Source organism: Sturnira hondurensis, unplaced genomic scaffold (assembly GCF_014824575.4).
Source record: "Sturnira hondurensis isolate 20B ecotype Veracruz unplaced genomic scaffold, ASM1482457v3 Scaffold0008151, whole genome shotgun sequence".
NCBI lineage: Eukaryota > Metazoa > Chordata > Mammalia > Chiroptera > Phyllostomidae > Sturnira > Sturnira hondurensis.
The window spans coordinates 155550-176179 of NW_028080782.1; the positions used below are offsets into that span (position 1 = coordinate 155550).

Here is a 20630-nt window from a genome sequence, read left to right on the forward strand (position 1 = left end):
TATTGATCAGTTGCCTCTCTCGTACCCACCCGGGCAGAGATCAAACCCACAACCTTTGGGGATGACGCTCCAAGCAACTGACCCACCCAGCCAGGACAGGATTCTCTCTTAAGAGACTAAATGTTACTTGTAAGACATAGTCGACTCCCTTTTATAGGGGGATGTCCTGTCTGCAAAGGGACCTACTCGCTGAAATTTGTAAAACACCCACCCGGCAGACACTAGGACCCCTGAGACTGTCCCTGTGCTTGACTCCTCCCTGTCCTAGCCTCTGCTCACTGTCTGTGTCCCGGGAACAGGGCCTCTGACCAGGAGAAGACCTACCGCCAGGGCTGGCCTAGGGTCCTCCAGGAGCGGAGTGAAATAGCGAGCAGGCCCCCCACGACCGGCCTCCGCTGGTCGCCAAACCTGGGTCTGGCTCCACCTCTGTCTCCTTTGGGGAAGGTGCGCCAACCTCACGGAGCCTCTGTAAACAGGGCTGACACTTTGATCTGTGGGCAGCCCGTCATTAAGCAATTCATTCACAATTTAATTATTCATTCTCGAGTGTTTCCTGGGGCTGGGAGAACGGGAGTCAGGCTCCAACCCAGGCCCCCAGGAGTCCTCCCTGAGGGCCGCGCGTGTTCCAGGACTTTCCCCCCCTTGCGTTCGCCTGCTCATTCATCATTCGTTTATCCACCAAACAGTGCCCGAGCCTTCGGGTGAGTGCGGGGGCGGAGACCCAGGGGTGACCCCGCCCCGCCCTCCTCTACCTGCCCGTCGCGGGAGCCCCACACAAAGGGAAACGTTCATTATTATTTGGGGTAATAATTATAGCGTGTGCCTCAAAGGAGCAAGCTGGCTTGGGTAGGGTGTGGGCTGCCAAAAGAATTCTCGCCCCCCGGGCCTGGGAATTAGGGCGAGAAGCGTTGTTTTTTTTTTTTTTTCTCAGTCCTTGTTTACGCAGCAGGCCCCACCTGGGAGCTGGCAACACCGTTGTTTTGTTCACGCGTTTGGTAGGCGGGCTGGACACGGCAAGTAAACAGTCCAGGCACGAGATGGAGAGAGAAAGGGCCCTGGGGAAGCTCAGGGGAGGTACTTCTCAGGGTTACTGGAGTGGGGGGTGGTCTGGGAAGGCTTCAAAGAAGAGGCGGCACTTGAACTCGGAGTAACAAGTTAGCTGGTGAGGAGGAGGAGGAAGGCCAGCCAGGGGTGGCCCCTTCACCGCACCCTTCATGAACGCTGATGGTGTGCAAAGGCTGCACAAATCAGATGAAACAATGCAGAGCTCCACGTTAAAAAAAAAAACCCACAAGATTTTAGGATGCCCTGGCTGGGTAGCTCAGTTGGTTAGAACATCGTCCTGCATACACCAAGGTTGTGGGTTCGATTCTCCGTGGGGGGTACATGCAAGACAACCAAGGACTGCATCAACCACAAATGGACGTCTCTCTCTAACCAATAAATAAACATTTTTATGAGTGCGGGCCTGCGAACCAAAGGGTGGTAGGTTCAATTCCCAGTCAGGGCACATGCCTGGGTTGCGGGCCAGGTCCCCAGTAGGGGGCACGCAAGAGGCACCCACATATTAATGTTTCTCTCCCTCTCTTTTCTCTATAAAAAATAAAATCTTAAAAAGAATAGAAAACAATTCAGGATGGCCACAGAGACTCTGTGGCCCATTAAACTCTGCTTGGGGCTCTGGGCAACTGTCCATCCCACGAAATGGCCCCTAGGTATGTGTGACTTTTGTCACTTCTGGATTCAAGAACAGAGCGGCTCCAGGAGACATGTTATTTCATGTAAAAGAGGTTAGGCGGTAAGAGGTGGGTCCACTCCCCTCCCTCCGCTCGCAGCCTCCCGATGGCTCCCACAGTTCAAAGCATCACCCACAAACACACGCCGGACACCTCTGTTTTGAGAGCTTGGAAAAACCCCACCCAGGCCATTGCCTTCACACTCATTGGCCAGAACGGGGTCCCCCCTCAGCCCCCGCCAGTCACTGGCAAGAATGGGGCGTCAAGCTCTGCGCAGGCCAATAAGCAGGGCCCGTTTATTAGAGGTGGGGGCGTGTCTCATTGTCCCCCGTGTCTCTTGGGGGCCCCCCCCAGGGCACGTGAACTTCACGTCAGATGAACACACCTATCACCTGGTTTGCCCAGAGTGTCCCAGCTGGGGTAGGGGGTGTTGGGCGGCGGTCTTGCGCTCACCCACGTGCAGTGAGCGCCCGAAACTCCGGAGACCTGGAGTCTGTATCCCGCCCCGCCCCCGCCCCCGGCCTGTCGCGCATCTGCTTCAGAGGGGGCGCCCAGTACATGAGCATGGGACCGGACGTTGTGTGGTCAAATCAGCTGTTTTCACTCCGCGGTGGGCCTGGGGATCCCATTTGCATCCACGTGGGGTTTGCTGTGACTAGTTCTCAGCTGTAGGTCAAACTAAAGAATAACAAAGGTGTTGTTTCTGATTCAGTGGATCCACAGGCAGCAGCGGTGAGGGCCGCGAATTTGCATGTGCCATGATCTTCCAGGTGCAGCTCTGGGCACCTGACTCAGAGGCACGTGCATGCGTGTGGCCCACGTGGTGGGGCACGCAATCATGCCCGGGAGTGGTGGTGGGCTGAAGCCCTGCGGAACCCACGAATGCTCCCTACAGGCCCCCAGCCCAGCGGGATATGGAAGCTGTACGCTCCTCATCTACCCGGCTCAGGCCTGCGGCCCTTCTCAAGAGCGCCCTTTTCTTATTTGTACAAAGGCACCATGTAAGCCAGAGGAATTCTGGGATGGAAGGGGTACAATTATGTGGGGCTTTGCAGGCCAGGGTCAAGGGTTTATGCTGCTCAGTTTTAAGCAAAAGAGTGGCATGACTGTACTTAAGTTTTGTTTTAAAGATTTTTATTTATTTTTGGACAGAGGGGAAGGAAGGGAGATAGGGAGGGAAATATCAGTGTGTGGTTGCTTCTTGTGCATCCCCCAGTGGGGACCTGGCCCTCAACCCAGGCATGTGTGATGACTGGGAATCGAACTGGGGACCCTTTGGTTTGCAGGCTAGTGCTCAGGCCAATGAGGTACACCACCCAGGGATCTGTTTGTTGTAAGAATAGCCGTCCGATGGATGGACTAATACAATGTGGCCCAGGCATACAACAGAATATTATTCAGCTGCAAAAAAAAAAAGACGGAAAATTTGTCCTGGCCAGGTTGCTCGGTTATAGTGTTGTCTTATGCACCAAAAGATTGTGGGTTCAGTTCCATGGGGACACATACAGGAGGCAACTGATCAATATTTTTCTCTCCCTTCCTCTCTCTAAAATCAATAAACAGATCTTCCAGTGGGGATTAAAAAAAAACCAGAGATTCTGACAGATGCTACAACAAGGATGAACCTGGAGGATGTCATACTACGTGAAACAACAGTCACAAAAGGACAACTATTATATGTCCCCCCCTGTGTCACTGGACAGGGACTGGCCTGGAGTGGGTCTGTCTCAAGCCAGCCTGGAGTGTGTGGGTTCTTGACTTTGTGTGGGAAAGATTTCACAACATGAGTCCAGGTGACTTGGGGAGGATATCTATTGAAGCTGGGACAGTGATACTAGGGAACGGCTTAGGGTAGAAGAAGCAACAGGAGAGAGCCTAGGCAGGCTGCTCTGGCTCCTAGAGAATTTGTAGGAAAGGAGTGAGCCAGGGTGGGGCTGCTATCAGCTCACTGGGAAGTCAGAGAAAATGAGGCCTAGAAGACAGGATGGGGGTAAGCCCAGCTCTGCCTGCCACTGCCCGCCACCTCCCTGGCTGCAGGTCTCATGGGGACACTTAGAATTTAGGAGAAGGACAGTAACAATTTCACACAGGGGGGTGGGCAGGGAGGCATGAGTCTGCTCTAGAACGAGCCCATACTGGTTTGGGGACTTTGTATCTCTCTTCTGCAGGTGAGAATCTGAGGGGAGGGTTTTAGCAGAATATTCATCAGCTTTCCAGGTATGTGTGTTTTTTAAGCTTTATTAATTTTTTTAGAGAGAAGCGAAGGAGGAAGAAAGAGAGAGAAACATGAATGTGTGGTTGTGTCTCATGTGGCCCCCACTGGGGGCCTGGCCCCCAACCTAGGCATGTGCCCTGCCTGGGAATCCAACCAGCGACCCCTTGGTTCGCAGCTTGAGCTCAGTCTGATGAGCTGCACCAGCCAAGGCCCCAGGTGTGTGTTTAATATGCTGATGCATCAAAATGAGCTTATAAGGGAGTTTGGGATTATTCTCTGGTCACCTTCACTGCTTTACATTTTTCTTGGGTCTGCCTGGCTCTAATCAAGTTTTTGTTATTTGTTCCCCTGACTTCATCTGTCCTTGGGTTTATCCAGCAAAAACGGCGTTAATTGGGTCTCCGTCCCCCTATCTCTCTGACCAGGATGATTCAGCTGTGTATTCCCTGGTCAGGGAAGAGAAGTATAAACCATTTGTTCTCAGTGTCTTCCTTTAACTTCCTTGTTAGGGAAGATAAGGGCTTGCTATTCACTAGCCAGCTGTAAATTGTTCAAATTGTTTGGCCTTGTTTAATTATCTTCTCTCAGTTTTCCCATTCCACTTGCCTCGGAATTTTTTACCAGCTTACCATCCTGCCTCAGTAGGAGATCCCTAGAATCGTCCAATTCATGGACAGAAAGTGGAGTGGTGGGTGCCAGCAGCTGGGGGAGGGGGAGGAGTGGGAAATGGGGATGGAATGTCGGTTTGGGACCATGATGAGTTCTGTGGCTGGATGGTGGTGCCGGTTGGCACAGCAATGTGAACACCATGGAGCTGTATCCTTGAAGATGGTTAAAATGGTAAACTTTATGTTATGTGCACTTCACAATTAAAAGAACAAGATTGGCTGACTGGGGGGCAGAGGTGGGAGTTGGCCATGGTGGAGCAGGACCATGGGCCCATGCACTTGCTGGGGTAACAGTCACAGGGACTGAGACCAGGTGATTAGTTGGTCAGCATCAGACCCATGCTGACTCTATTTTGCTGATGGTGCCAGAGGACCTGTGCATGGATATGATGTGGGGGATGATGGAACAGGACAATGAGGAGGGACCCTTCCCTGTTTGCCCTGGATATTTGGGTGAATGATGGATCCATTTGCTAAGATGGGGGAGAAGAAAGTGTCTTTACTGAGGGAGATGGGGGCATGAAATATTCTCTTTGGTTGAGATGCCCATTAGAAAATCCAAGTGGATTCTGGGTGTTTATCTGAAAAAAATCCTAAACACTACCTTGAAAATCCTAAACACTACATNTGGCCCCCAACCTAGGCATGTGCCCTGCCTGGGAATCCAACCAGCGACCCCTTGGTTCGCAGCTTGAGCTCAGTCTGATGAGCTGCACCAGCCAAGGCCCCAGGTGTGTGTTTAATATGATGATGCATCAAAATGAGCTTATAAGGGAGTTTGGGATTATTCTCTGGTCACCTTCACTGCTTTACATTTTTCTTGGGTCTGCCTGGCTCTAATCAAGTTTTTGTTATTTGTTCCCCTGACTTCATCTGTCCTTGGGTTTGTCCAGCAAAAACGGCGTTAATTGGGTCTCGGTCCCCCTATCTCTCTGACCAGGATGATTCAGCTGTGTATTCCCTGGTCAGGGAAGAGAAGTATAAACCATTTGTTCTCAAGTGTCTTCCTTTAACTTCCTTGTTAGGGAAGATAAGGGCTTGCGATTCACTAGCCAGCTGTAAATTGTTCAAATTGTTTGGCCTTGTTTAATTATCTTCTCTCAGTTTTCCCATTCCACTTGCCTCGGAATTTTTTACCAGCTTACCATCCTGCCTCAATAGGAGGTCCCTAGAATCGTCCAATTCATGGACAGAAAGTGGAGTGGTGGGTGCCAGCAGCTGGGGGAGGGGGAGGAGTGGGAAATGGGGACGGAATGTCCGTTTGGGACCATGATAAATTCTGTGGCTGGATGGTGGTGCCGGTTGGCACAGCAATGTCAACACCATGGAGCTGTATCCTTGAAGATGGTTAAAATGGTAAACTTTATGTTATGTGCACTTCACAATTAAAAGAACAAGATTGCTCTGGCTGCATAAGATTGTTATGTGCACTTTACAATTAAAAGAACAAGATTGGCTGACTGGGGGGCAGGGGTGGGAGTTGGCCATGGTGGAGCAGGACCATGGGCCCATGCACTTGCTGGGGTAACAGTCACAGGGACTGAGACCAGGTGATTAGTTGGTCAGCATCAGACCCATGCTGACTCTATTTTGCTGATGGTGCCAGAGGACCTGTGCATGGATATGATGTGGGGGATGATGGAACAGGACAATGAGGAGGGACCCTTCCCTGTTTGCCCTGGATATTTGGGTGAATGATGGATCCATTTGCTAAGATGGGGGAGAAGAAAGTGTCTTTACTGAGGGAGATGGGGGCATGAAATATTCTCTTTGGTTGAGATGCCCATTAGAAAATCCAAGTGGATTCTGGGTGTTTATCTGAAAAAAATCCTAAACACTACCTTGAAAATCCTAAACACTACATGCACCCCCATGTTAATTGCAGCATTTATTTACAATAGCCAAGTTTTTGAAGCAACGTAAGTGCCCATCAGTTTATCAGTGGATGAAAAGCATGGTGTAACTCTGGTTGGGTAGTTCAGTTGGGTAGAGCATTGTCCTACCCCAACGGTGCAGGTTCCATTCCCACTCAGGGCACATATAAAAATCAACCTATGAATGCATAAATAAGTGGAACCAAAAAATGGTGGGTTTTTCCTTCTCTCCCCCTAAAATCAATTTTTTCAAACCTGTAGTACATATATACAATAGAATATTGACCACAAAAAAAGAATGAAATCTCACCATTTGTTGACAACATGGATGGTATTAAGTAAAATAAGTCAGAGAAAGACAAATATTTCACTTATATGTGGAATCTAAATACAAAATAAATGAACAAAACCAAAACCAACTCGTAGATACAGAGAACACAGTTGACACACAGAGCTGGGGGGATGGGTGAAAAAGGTGAAGGGATTAAGAAATACAAATGAGAATAGTCACAGGATGTAATGTACAGAACAGGAAATATAGCAAGTAATGTTGTAATAATTATGGATGGGGCCAGAGTACCGGAAATATTGGGGGAACACCTCGTGAAGTACTATATGATTGTCTAATCAATATGCTGTACATCTGAAACTAATACAAAATAATATTCAATGTTATTTGCTTTAAAAAAATCCAAGTGGAGAGTCAAACGGGCACTGGGATCAGAGCAGGGACAGGACCTGTGCTCCCTGGAGCGGAAAGGCCGGTGCAGCTGAAACTCGTGAACCAGAGGCCAGGCAGGACAGAGAAGTGGCGGGAGGTGAGGGCCGGGAGAGGAGTTGGCCGCCACCCAGCCTGGGGCAGAAAGGTGTGACTCAGCCGCCAACCGCTGGCGAAGCCCTAGTTATTGTCCACTTAAGCAGTGCTTGTTCCTGCCAGTGTCCCACGTGGTCCCGGACCGGTGGGTTTGTCTCACCCACACCACCCAGAGCAGGACACTTGGTGTAGACGTGGCGATGGCTTCTCTGGGGTCCACGCCGCCTGGAACCTGCCAGACGCGGAGCTCCAGCCCCTCTCTCACACTTCTTCCCGTTTTTGAGATGGGGAAACGAAGCCAATAGCAGTGTCTGATGGGGACACTTCGGGGACATGTGGCACGTAGTACTCTCGCCCGATTCACAAAGGGGAAACTGAGGCCAGGGTGCCAGGTACATGTAGATAGAGACGAGCCAGGGTAACTGGATCAAGTCTGGACGCTGCACTGACCCGGGACCTTGTTAGTTTCGCCCTGTAGGGGAGAGGTGAGAGGCGACCAGTTGTCAAGGAAATGCACCCCGCACGCAATGATTAGCACAGAACTCTGGTCCCAGCCCGCCCTTCTCCCTCGTCCGCACGGTCCTCAGGTCAGGGGCCCCATTTCTCAAGTGCCCAACAGCCTCCGGCCTCCTCCGGTCTCCACAACAACACAGCCACCGCCACTCTTTCGCCCACCCTTGGCTCTCCATTCTCACGTCTGCGCATGCTCAAATTCCGCGTGCGAACCAATGAGAAGCCCTGTCTGCCTTCTGGGAAATGTAGTCTAAAGCCTGTTGTGCTTGTTAAGGTCTGTTTGCGATGGCCAATGGGCCGCAGGCAGCGCTCGTTGCATCTTGGGAAATGTAGTTCTGGCTAGAGGAGCCCTTCGGGGATGGGCAAGAGCTGGTCGCCAAGACGAGAGCCAATGGAAAGCCGCCATTGCCTCGGGGCATCCTGGGAAATGTAGTGCTGGTGAGGCCCGGGGGCTGGGGGTGGTTCGTCAAGGGAACGACACACCGGGTCTCCCGGAGTGTTTGGTGGTGGTGGGGGGGTTGTCACACAAGAGTTTGGCGCAAAGCCTGCTGGGGCATTGAGTCCCCGTGAACTTCGTGCGCATGTGCGAGGAGGTGAGGGCGTCTTAGGGGGATCTGCCTGAGAGAGTAAGGTAAGTGAGGGGAGAAAATTAGGGAGGGATTTGTGGGGGCGATTGGACTGTGGGGAGAGGGTGCTGAAAGCCAGCGCAGGGAGGGATGGGCGAGTTGGGGGAGGGTATAAAAAGGGGCCCGGGGTGAAGGGAGCGGTGGGAGCGGGGGATGGGAGAGCGAGGGGGAGGGGGAGGGTTGTGGACCTCCGAGGTGGGGGCTCTCGGGGAAGAGTTGGAAACGGAGGGAGCGGAGTTGGGGCGGGCCTAGGAAGTGGGGCAAGGGGGGAAGGGGCGGGGATCCCCGCTAGGATGGGCGCTAGGTCCTAAGGACGAGTGTAGGACCTCCTGGACCCGTGGGAAAGGTTTGGGGGAAGGGGGTTCAGGGGTAGGTCATGGCCCCCACCAGGATGGGCGCCAGGTGGTTCCTTTTGTGTGCTTTTTTCACGCCCTTTTATACGTTGTACGATTCCTGATGATTTCTTCCCCGGTTTTCTTTTTTTTACTTTTTTTAAAACTTTTTAAAAAAGATTTATTTATCTTTAGAGAGGAAGAGAAGGAGAGAAATATCAATGTATGGTTGCCTCTCATGAGTCCCCTGCTGGGAACTGGCCTGCGACCCAGGCATGTGCCCTGATTGGGAATCGAACTGCTATCCTCTGGTTCGCAGGCCCAAGCTCAATCCACTGAGCTACACCAGCCAGGGCCTCTTTCTTTCTTTTCTTTTCTTTTTTCTTGAAGAAGAGCTCCCCACTTCCTCAGCTTGTTGCAAGGAATTTAATTCATTAATTAGGTCTGTGTTTTCTATTATCATCCCAGGCCACCCGCGCCCCATATCTACCCCAGTCAGCCAGCAACCACCATCTTTTGTTTTCTGCTTGTACGCCTATTCTAATTTGTAGCTAGATTTTAAATGCATGTGCTTGTTTTGTTAATAACAGCATCAGCCCTGCACCCCACCCTCCAGCAATTGAAATAGCTAACTCTTGCTTAGCCCAGGTGCTGTCCCCAGCATGAGTCCTTTGCCACGGAAAATGTTGACCTTCTGCGACTTTTTACTGCGACTCTTGGGCTAGCGTGATTTTTAGGCCCAGGAGCAGAGGTGCAATGTGTCAAAGCTGAGGGTGTCCCTTGTCCAAGGTCAACTAGTGGGACGGTGGCAGAGCTGGGATTTGCTCCGGAGCCCTGGTGCTCTGAGTAAATATTTGTCCCCAGGGGACGTGGGGTGACATCTGGAGACATTTTGCTTGTCACAACTGGGAAGATCCTATTGGCATCTGGTGGGTAGAAGTTCAACATTTTCCGTGGCAAAGGATGCCTGCCACAACACAATGATCTAGCCCAGTTTCCAGAGTGTGGAGGTTAGGAACCTGAAGGAGTCAGGTGTTGGCTGAGCTCTAAGTGTTGCCCACTTCCCAAACTCCTTGTGGGGAAGGAGCTGTGATGAGTCCTTTATTACAGGTGGAGAAATTAAGCCCAGAGAGGGCAAGTCATGTGTCCAAGATCACACAGATCAATGGCAGAGCTTATTTCTTAACCATTTAATTAATCCAGCCTGCATCATTAAAAAATTTTAAAAAATAAAAATAAAAAGGCTCCCAGCCAGGTTCTGCCCCCAGGTGGCCACGTGCTGACCCCAGCTCCAGGCCAGGAGTTCACAGTTTGAACTCAGGACTTCTTTATAGTCTTAAAAATTATTAAAGATCCAAAAGCACTCTTGTTTATGGGAGTTAGGGCTTTTGGTGTGTATCATGTTAGAAACGAAGGCCAAGCAAATTTCAAAGGACTAACGCATTGAGAAATAGCAGTGATCAGCCTTCCTGTGTTCACATGTAACACTTTTATGGTGAAAAATAATCATGTTTCCCAAAAGGAAGAGTTGGAAAAGTGTCTTCTTTTCTCCCGAATCTCTCCAAAGTCTGACGTGAGAGAGCTGGGTGTTCATATGTGCTCTGCATTCAGCCTGCGGCCCTCAGCCTCCAAGGACCCCACTGTATACATGGGGACACGTGAGGGAAAGAGGCCATTGACATCTTAGTGTTACGATAACAACGGTTCTGACCTCACTGTGTCCTGGGGGGGTCTTGGCACCCGCAGCGTCCCCAAACTATCCAAGGACCACACTTCCAGCCTGGGGTTTCTCAGCCTCGGCAGTGTTGACATTTGGGGCCGGCACGTGCACCTTAGCATACCTAGCTGCACCCCTGGCTCCACCAACTGGGGGACAGCCCTCCCTTGGCCATACCAGGCAGGCAAGCACTTTGTTTTGTAGGGCAGGAAACTGAGGCAGAAGGAGAGGACACTGCTTACACCAGGTCACTGTGCTCCTAAGCGGGGATAGTGGGGTGTGTCCCTCTGCACCCCTGCTGCTGTCCCCTCAGTGACAGGAGGTGATGGCTTCTGGAATGACTGGGCCAGGTTCTCACTGTGCTGGAAATCCCTCCCCACAGGTGCTGTGCTCGCTCCCATGGAGGCTCCATCCTTGCAGCCCGTGAAGCAGGAGATCCAGGCCGCCGAGGTCCTGGCCCTGGACTCGCCGTGGCACCGTTTCCGCCACTTCCACCTGGGCGACGCGCCGGGCCCCCGGGAGGCGCTGGGCCTGCTGCGCGCGCTGTGCCGAGACTGGCTGCAGCCCGAGGTGCGCACCAAGGAGCAGATGCTGGAGCTGCTGGTGCTGGAGCAGTTCCTGAGCGCCTTTCCCGCGGACGTCCAGGCCTGGGTGTGCAGCCGGCGGCCCCAGAGCGGTGAGGAGGCCCTGGCCCTGCTGGAGGAGCTCTGGGTGAGCATGCACACACGCCCGCAACCCTCCGCTGCCACCGCCCTATGGTTGGAGACAGGCCTGCCCCTCACAGCCTTCCCGCTGCTCTCCAGGTGGTCTGGCCCTCTGCCTGCGGGAGTCACAGTCCCTGTGTGAGCCAGCACATAGAATGGGTCCCAGCCGGGACGCTGTGGGCGGGAACATCGGGCCAGCAGTGCAATGCCGAGGGCACAGCCCCCAAGACCCCCTCCCTCTGACACTCATGGGGGTCGGCAGGACCACCCTCAGTTTCGTACTGCAGTAGAAGGGCTCAGAGCTCCTGTGAAGCTGCCCCCGGGAATGGATCGTCACACAGAAGGGTCAGCCCCAGGAGGAGGCGGTGGGGCAGGTCCGGGGAAGCCCAGTGCCCGCAGCTCTCGGTCCCCCCTTCAGGGGTCCTGCACAGGGCACCGAGCGTCACCCACCAGGGAAGCTCACAGGGCCTGGCGTCCAGGGTTTTGATTGGGGGTCAGCTGTGTAGGCACAGCGGAGTGCCGAGGCTGCCCTGTCTCTGCTGCCTCTGGAGGTCGCACTGAAACAACTTGGCCAATAGGCCCCCATAAATCCCCCTGCCAGCTGGCCTCTCTGACTCCCTGCTGTCCAGTGGGGTTGCGACTGGGCGCTGTTGCCCTCGATGTTTCACAGATGAGGAGACAAGGCTCAGAGAGGTCACGTGACTTGCCCAAAGTCACAGCTAGTTAGCGGACGGTGGAAGGAATAGAACCCATGTGCCGTGGCTCTAGAGTCTTCTAATCCCTGCGCGCCCAGGACTGCTCCATCCGGGTACCTTCCTTTGGGCAGTGCTCAGCCTCTGCACAGTCCCCCGTCTGTCTGTGACCCCAAACCAGAGACCCAGGACGCTTGTGGGGTCCTCCAGAGAAGTGAAAGTGCTGAGACTTGAATGTGCCCAGAAATTACTGGAGAGCCTTCTGGCCGTGAGGCTTCCTGGCCTTCAGTCTCAGACATGCCGACCAGGGAGCTGGGGAGGTCTCTGTGCTGCGTGTTCGGCCTCCACCCATCTGAGTGGGGACTTGGGGGTGAGACCCTGTGCCACCCAGCCCCCTCTGAACTGACAGGGTGGCAGGTAACCCGCTGCCAGTCCCACAAGCAGGTCCGTGGCTGGAGGCAGCCAGGGACCTGCTTGGCTTCACCAAAATCCCGCCGTGCCGGCTCCACACTCCCATGTCTGGTCCTCCTCTTTGTGGCACAGTCCAGTGGTTTGACGTTCATCCATCCACCTCTCTATTTACTCACTTGACATCTACCGGGAGCTAGAACCCACTTCCGTGGCGGCTGGAAGGTAGCATGGGACAGCTGTCTCAGAAAACAGTTTGGCCATTCCCCCAAAGGGTTAGACGTGGGACTGCGGCAGGTCCTGGAATAATGTCTTGTTCAACCTGGGTGAGATGCTCTTGGAACTTAACTTGTGCATGGCAACGAGCCCGTGGTAAAGTTGGTTGCATTATACGTCGTTCCGCTTAAAGTCACAGAATCTGTTGATGACGCTAAGTGGGGATGCAGTGTACTCATGTGAGCTAACCCATGTCCTCCTGGGTGTACACCCAAGAGAAATGAGAACATACATCGACCCAGACCATGTACACATAGGCTATGGAGGATGGCTGGGCGGCGTCCCTCATGGTAGTCAGAGAGTGGGGACAACGCACACAGGTTGGTGCGCCAGGCGGGAGTGGGTAAACCCAGTGCGGATGGTCACGCAGTGGAGCATTCCTCGGCCTGAAAAGGAACGAAGGACTTGCCGTACTGCTGTATGGACACACGTGGAAAACGTTATGTGAACGGCGAAAGGCCCTGTGTGATTGCGCTTCTGTGGAGCGTCCAGAGGCAGCAGGTCCACAGAGGCAGGAAGTAAATGAATGGTTCCCAGCAGCTGGCCCAGAGGACGGGGAATGGCGGCTGATGGGTTCGAGGTTTATACACGAATCGTATCTCCACAAAGCTGTTATTTATTTAAAGATCAGCAGCAGGGACCCCACCGAAGCCAGTCCCTGTGCCCCTCCAGGCCCCCCAGAACCCACCCCCCGTCGTCTGTTGGAGGAGGCGGATGGGCACAGGCGACTCCTTCGGGGGAGTCTGACAGGTCAGGGAGAGGAAAGGACACAGACTCTTCCCAAAAGTTGGGACGACTTCCGGCGCATTCTGTGGGCCAGCATCACCCCGATCCCGAAGCTGAAGACAAGAAAACGACAGGCCGACGTCCTAATGGCAAAATAGTGTTGCGTGAGAGAAACCCGACCTCCAAAGCGCGTTTGCTGTGCGGTTCCGTTCGTACAAAGTCCTAGAAAATAAAACCCGCTCTGCAGTGGGGGAGAGCACAGGCGGTTGCCCCCTGGACACGGTGGGGGGGGGGGTTACGCATGCGCACGGCCACTTCCGGCGCCACCGGCGTGCTCGCCGGCTTGGTTGCCCTGGCGGTTGCCAGAGTGCTGACGTGTGTCGAAACGCATTGGTTCACGGGCTTTAAACACGTGTGCCTCTCGTCCGTCTGTAAGGCCGCAGTGGGCCTGTTAAAAAGTGCGCCTGCGCCGTGAGAGGTGCCAGAGCAGGGCATGTCCCTGGGTCACGGGGTAGTACACCGCGTGTGTGGCAGGGACGGGGCTCGGTCCGCTCCCGAAGTAGACGGGGGGGGGGGGGGGGGGGGGGGGGGGNGGGGAAGGGCGGGGGAAGGGTGTTCCAGGCCAAAGAGTGGCGGTCCGAGAGCCTGGCACACCCAGGTCACAGGAGCTGTGTGCGGTAGCGTGGTCTCAGAACTCCAGGTGAGGGCCCAGCCCCCTCCAGGGGGCCTGGAGGGGGTGGCAGGGCCGCCACCAAAGCAGGGGGCTCGTCACAGCCTGGTGTGTGGGAGACTGGTCAGGAACCCATTTGCAGGATGGTGATCACAGCCCGTCCTGCCGCTGCCCACACAGTGGGCGGATATCTTTCCATCCCAAACGAGGTGCTTTGGTGGAAGGTCGGGAGCTTCCTGCTGAGCCCTCGCGCCAGCTGATGAGGTTTTGGGCCCGGCTAATTCTCACCCTAACCATCACTTGAGTCGGAAAGCATTTGAAACCCGTACGTGGAAGGAAGCAGGTTGGATGTGGGTGACTCATGAGCCAGCCCTTCATCAGCACCAGGGGAATTCTGATCTTTTTCTCAGGGACAAGGGTTTGGGGAACCCTGACCGGAGTGTGAAGGGACCAGAAATAGGCAGGTCTTCCTGGCCGGTGCCACCCTGCTTGGAGCTGTCCACCATGAGGGTGGGGCAAAGTCCCATTCTAAGCTCACTTTATTGTTTTTCCCCCACGAGTTAAAAGTAACTTATGGTTTTTCTTCTGAATTTTGTCGTGGAATTTGCAAAGAGCAGTGAGAAGCAAAGGCCGTATTCAGAGCAGGTGTATCCGTTAAATGTTGCTGTGTAACAGCACCACCCCAAACTTCAAGCATTAACAAAACATGGAGTATCCCACACAGTTTCTGTGGGCCAGGAACTCGCAGCAGGTCTGGCTCAGGGTCTCCGGAGGTTGCAGTTAAGGTGCTGGCTGCAGCCAGGCCCCGTGTGGGGTGGCTGGGCGACCTCCGCAGGGAAGCCGGCTTGCCCCAGAGCGGGTGCGTGGCAGGGTTTGGCGAGTGGTTGAAGGTGATGGGGAAAGAGAGGGAGGAAAGTCAAGGCCGTCACTCGGGTCTCTCAATTCAGAATGTGGTGTCTCATTTCAGGGGCCAGCGATGAGGGCCCCTCGGGATGTGACGGACGGCTCCGGGGTCGGCCTCCAAAAAGAAGACGGCGGCGGGGCGACTCCATTAGGTGAGCCGCTGAGCCCTTTCTTGCACTGCCGGTTTTCCCCCAGCCCAGGGTGGGGTCCCCGGCCTGCCTGTCACTCATTTGTTCAGTGAGCGACCCTGGCATGCCTGCTGTGTGCCAGACCCTGCCTGGGGCCCCAGGGGCTGGAGATGAATTCAGTGCCCCCACCCTGGAGGGCAGAGTGTGGGGCAGGCAGGCAGGACAGCAGCGCTGGGGACGCATGAGCCAGGTGTGGCTCTGGCCAGAGAGCTGAAATCCCACCGCATCCCCCTCGAGCTGTCTCTGCACACGTGCTACGGAAGTAAGGTAGCTCACCTGAGATCAGGTGCCGGCAGAGCTTGTGCTGGGCAGACTGACCCTGGACCTTTGCACCCACACTCTCAGCTGGTTGCACAGTGTCCCCAAGTCCCAGCTCCTCGGCTCCAACTGAGTCCTGCTGTTCCTGATCTGGGCGCTGTGGCCAGGGGGGCAGCACAGGCCTGGCACACACACCCTGGGGCGGGGGGTGGGTTGGGGACAGACCCAGCCCTGTCAGGATCACACGCCTGAGGGTGAGGAAGGGAAATGAGGTTGAACTTTGTCAAAGGAGGGAGACAGAATGGGTGTCTACCACGGGGCAACGAAGAGTCTGGTGGTCAGTGGTCAGTGTGGAACCGAGTCCTGGGAGCCCAGGTGCGATGCTTCAGGTGGGAGAGGGCCTAGGCGCAGAACAGAGCAGCTTGAGGGTCATCTCAAGGTCGAACGTGGGGACAGCAAAGGATGGAGGCCACAAAGAGGGAAGGATCTGGAGAGAATGGGTGTCATGAGGAGGACAGGGACCTGGGGAAGGTGGGGGATCGCAGGAAGGATGGGGGTCATGGGGAAGATGGGGACCCAGGGCGGATGGAGGACAGGGACAGGTGGTTCTTCTTGGGGGTCCATCATCTCAGGGAAACCACTGGAAGCATCATCGAAAAGGCACAGACAGAGGAACCACAATGTGCAGGGTGCTGTGTGCCTGGGGGCAGGGGGCCGAGATCTCGGGTGGGAATTCGGGCCGTTCCTGCGGTGGGATGGGGCGACCCTGGGCAGGGCCCCCTCTGTGTGCATGGGGGACAGTGATGTGGGCCTGCTCCTGCCAGGACGTCGGAGGACGACGGGAGGTGCTGCAGGGGACGTGCCTGGCACTGCCCCAGGCGCACAGGGACAGGCAGTGGTGCTATCTTCGTCATGCCTGCCCTCGCGTAAGAAAACAAAGGGAGCCACCTCTTTAGCTCTGTAGAGTGGTTTGAAAAACCGGAGAAAGGGGACGTGGCTCGTGTCTGCCCACTCACCCACCCTCCCATTTGGCCCCCGAATAGCAGTCAGACGCTAGCCCACCCCTTGCACATCACCCCCCCCCAGCCAGCCCCTCTCAGACGTTTATTCACTTACTACCCCTTTTCCCCTCCATCCAACCACGCACCCACCCAGTGACCTGCTGTTCATCCATCAGTTCTCTCTTCCACCCTCTTCCGTGTCCTGTGCCACGGCCCCCGTGCTCCCGACCCCCCTCACCCATGCACCCATCTGTGTGGTGGGCACGCACTCTGCACCAGGCACTGCTGTGGGGGTCACAGGGATGAGGGAGAAGCCCACCCCAATGCCCCTTGAGGTTGAGCACCCCCTCCCCCTCCATCCTGCCTCAGCCCGGCCCTACCCTCTCTGCCTCACGTGGCGCCCCCGCCCTGACTGCGCCTTTGCCCGGCAGGAGATGCTGCCCCAGGGACTGAGGAGCCAGCCACGGGGGACGCCCAGGCCACACGCCCCTACAAGCAGGAGCCAGGCAGCCCCCAGCTGGACCCGCCGGCCCTGCCTGCGCCCGGCCTGCCCACCTGCTTGGGCCCTGCAGGCACCGTGTCCTGCCCGGAGTGTGGCAAGGCCTCCCTGAAGCCTGCGCACCTGCTGCGCCACCGGCAGAGCCACTCGAGCGAGAAGCCGCACGCCTGCCCCGAGTGCGGCAAGGCCTTCCGGCGCAAGGAGCACCTGCGGCGCCACCGCGGCACGCACCCCGGCATCCCCGGGCCGGCCCTGCGCCCGCTGCCCGCCCGCGAGAAGCCGCACGCCTGCTGCGAGTGCGGCAAAACCTTCTACTGGCGCGAGCACCTGGTGCGCCACCGCAAGACGCACTCGGGCGCGCGGCCGTTCGCCTGCTGGGAGTGCGGCAAGGGCTTCGGGCGCCGCGAGCACGTGCTGCGCCACCAGCGCATCCACGGCCGGGCGGCCAGTGGCACGGGCGCGGCGGGCGCGCCGGGGCCCGAGGGCGGGGGGCCCTTCCCGCCGTGGCCCCTGGGGTAGCCGTCATCTCCAGGAGCCGCTCCTCGCCTCTCCTTTCCCTTGTGTAAACCTCACGTGTCCGATGCCCCAGTTTTCGGTTCGTCCCAGCTGTTTCTGGTTCAGCTCCCCTTCTTCCTTCCACCCCTCTCGCCCTCCCATCCAGTCCCGCCCTGAGAAAGGTGCTTCCCCATTGTACCCTCCTCTCTCCACCTGCCCTGTGACCCCGGGAGGGCAGCAGGGTGGGCCAGGAGCCACAAGGCGGAGCACGGGGCAGGAGCAGCAGGCAGGCTCCTGGGTGGAGAGGAGGCGGGAGGCAGGGGCTAGGTCTTGTTCCTAGGAGACCGCCACAGGGCAGACTGGGGGACGGGGCAGGGGTCTGGCCGCGGGCTCCTTGGTCTCACTCCTCCCTGCGCCCCAGGAAAGTAGATGGACAGAGGTGCCTCCTCTGGGGGGCACGTTGGAAGCGACGATTCACCAGCATCTGCAGAGCAATAAAGTCACTGATGAGGTGCCCGGCCGGAGTCCCGGGTTCTGTTGTAGGGCCGTCGTGGGGAGAGGCCCCGGGAGCCTGGGCCCAGCCCTGGGGTAACAGTTCCTGCCGACTCCAGAGGGGACCCCATGAGAGGTGACGGGATGGGGGGGTGTGAGTTCTCATTTCTGTGCAGGGGATGGTGCGCCCGCACATTCTTTATCAGACCTGCCCAGGGCCCTAGGAGCGGTCACCCACACCTGTCTCATAGAGGCAGGGACAAGGGCCCGGGAAGGGACCTGGCTCGGGGCCCAGCCGGCTCAGGGGCCAGTCTCGACCCCTCTTGGCTGCGTAATCGTAGGTCACACTCCTCTCGGAGCCTGTTTCTGCCTCAGTAACCAATCAGCAGCACCCGCATCTCTTGCTAAGACTGTCAACTGGGTTATGTCATCCCCATGTTGTAGGGGACCGCCCCCAAGTATAATTGTCAGCAGGTCTCCTGGGCGGCCTGTTTTGCCAGGAGAGGAGTCTAGTCGCCTGGGGTTGGGGAACAAGCCTAGTGGTCATACGTCTGGGGTCCTTTAAGGGGGGGGGTGTGAGATTGGTGGCGGTCCCCTTGAGTGCAGACCAGTGCCATCACCCCTTGGCCTCTGTTCAAAATGCCCTGAGGCCCAGGTCCTGTCCTCCCCCTGGAGGTGCTGGCATTTCTGGAAGTAAAGCCCAGGCCAGGGACCATGCCCCAGCTGCAGGGGAGTCTGGGGAAGCAAGTCGCTGGCTGACGAGTGTGTGCAGCAGAGCCTGGCCCCTCTTCAAGGCCCATAAAGAGGGGAAGTGCCCAAGCAGCGAACAGTATGTGGGTGCCAGGCCATGTCGAGGAATGACGTGACCAGCAGGGTGCCCTGGGCAAGTCCCTGGCCTTAGTGTCCCCTTGCAAGGCGGCTAGTAAGGGTCCTTCTGGACAGGGCCCAGGCTTGGGAAGAATGAGTGCAAAATGCTTAGCGTGGCCCTGTCCAGCGTGAGCACCCACAGGCGCGGTGGGAGGCCCCTGTAGCCTGCTGTCTAGCAGGAGACCTGCGTGGAGAAGGCGCGTCGTTGCCTGCAGTCCCTCAAGATAATGGCTGTGGCAGGGGGGTGGGGAGCATGAGGCCAGGCCGGGCTCTGATGAAAACAGCAGCACTGGTGTCTGCTGTGGGCCAGGTCCTCTTTCCAGGGCATCACTAACTCGGTCATAACAAAGGGCACCAGCACTGGTACCCTTAAACAGACCGGAAAGCTGGGGCGCAGAGAGAGGAAGTGGCCAGGCTGCTGGTGTGGAAAGCCTGGGCTGTGGTCTTGTCAGCCGGGCTGCTTCCCTAGTGGGGAGGGGCCAGGCTGGTGCCGACAGAAGTCTTCACGGGAACCAGCAGGTGGCCAGAGGCCCCGGGTGGGGCTGTGGCGATGGTGGTGTTCTCTGCTCCACCTCCCTGGGGCCTGGACCCCGAGGGGGTGAGCTGAGTTTTCCCGTCTCCTCTCCTGCTGCCACACGTACCTCGTATCCCTCCCGTTGCCCAGTACCTGGGGTCAGCATCGGGCCCGGCCCCCTTCCACTTGGTGTCTGAGGAGGCGAGTGACAGGGTAGCCCGGGCCACCTTCACTGCCTGTCACGTGGGTGACTGCTCACCAGTTGGTCCACTTCCCACATAAGCCCAGAAACCATGTCTTTCTCTTGACCTTCCTCCTCTGGGTCAAGCCATGCGTGTTGCCTTGCCTGCAGTAGCTTAAAGCTAAACCCACAGCTTCCGAATGCTCTCACGTGGTAACACTGGGCATGAGCAAGAGACGAGGAGAGAGGCATAGCGAGTTAACGCTGAGCAAAAGTCAGCCTTGCCTAAGACCAGACCTCCACTGTCCAGCAGACCGGGCTGGACTTGCTCAGTGGCCGTGGCGGGGAGAGCACAGGTGTGCAAGCCTCGTGAAACCGGCACAACTTGCTGCCACCACATGTGGTCGGTCGGCGTGGGCCAGCCCATGTTCGAAGGATAGGAAGGACCCTGCCTCTCAATTCCCGAGTTGCAGAGCCACGTTGCAGAGTCTGGATGGTGGCTGTGATGCAGCAGTCTCACGAGCACCCGCGTGGCCAGGTGTTAGAACCGAGAGAGCCGAGACGACGTCCCTGTGCCCCTGCACTTACACACTAACATTCCGGGGGAGGAGGAAGACAGAAAACGAACAGATGCCTAAATAATGGGGTTGCAATAGTGCTAAACCCTAAATAATGGGGTTGCAGTAGAGGAGGCTGTTTCCAGATCTTAACTATTGCAAATAACGCTCAGTAGCTGAGGGGTAAGAAAGCTGTGGTGCATTTACACACGGAAAACTACACAGCCGTAAAAAAGAAGGAAGTCTTAACCTTTTGTGACAGAGCGAATGGACCTGGATGGTATCGTGCTAAGTGAAATAAGCCAGTGAGAGAAAGACAAATACCGTGTGGAATCTAAGGAACAAAATAAACAGGAACAAAATAGAACCAGAGGCATGGACACATGGAATAGACGGACAGCGGTCGGAGGGGTGGGAGCTGGGGAACTGGATAAAAGAAGGCGAAAGGATGGGCCAGAGAACCTGTGCATGACCCACAGACACAGACAACGGTGTGCTGACAGACACTGGAGGGGGGAGGGAAATGGGGACCTCTAGGACAGTGTCCGCAATGAAAATCAAGGAAGAATAGTAAAGGAGGGTGATGGGATGATGAGGGCATTTCGGGGGTGGGGGGAACGTGGAGACTGAGTAGCCAGGGAAGGCTCAGAGGAGGGGCCTGGGTGACGCCAGGACGGCAGGGCAGGGAGCGGGGCCGGCCAGTG

At 56.1% G+C, this 20630-nt stretch overlaps 1 protein-coding gene across 2 annotated transcripts; it reads left to right on the forward strand.

The window, feature by feature from the left end:
• Nucleotides 1–8180: 8180 nt before the first annotated feature.
• On the forward strand, nucleotides 8181–17834 carry ZNF444 (zinc finger protein 444). Of its 2 annotated transcripts, none has more exons than XM_037053884.1 (4): nucleotides 8181–8258; nucleotides 10878–11206; nucleotides 14939–15026; nucleotides 16753–17834. In XM_037053884.1, exons 2-4 carry the CDS (start codon nucleotides 10895–10897, stop codon nucleotides 17337–17339), a joined length of 987 nt encoding a protein of 328 aa, XP_036909779.1. In that variant the 5' UTR covers nucleotides 8181–8258; nucleotides 10878–10894; the 3' UTR covers nucleotides 17340–17834. The 2 variants fall into 2 exon arrangements, with proteins under 2 accessions (XP_036909779.1, XP_036909778.1); XM_037053883.1 differs by lacking the exon at nucleotides 8181–8258 and adding an exon at nucleotides 8266–8451.
• Nucleotides 17835–20630: the final 2796 nt, after the last annotated feature.

Bases quoted from the DNA above. Each gene is read 5' to 3' on its own strand.
- ZNF444 (XM_037053884.1), top strand. From the start codon at position 10,895: ATGGAGGCTCCATCCTTGCAGCCCGTGAAGCAGGAGATCCAGGCCGCC. The intron at 11,207-14,938 runs GTGAGCATGCAC...GTCTCATTTCAG, and splicing joins CCCTGCTGGAGGAGCTCTGG to GGGCCAGCGATGAGGGCCCC. The intron at 15,027-16,752 runs GTGAGCCGCTGA...TTTGCCCGGCAG, and splicing joins CGGCGGGGCGACTCCATTAG to GAGATGCTGCCCCAGGGACT.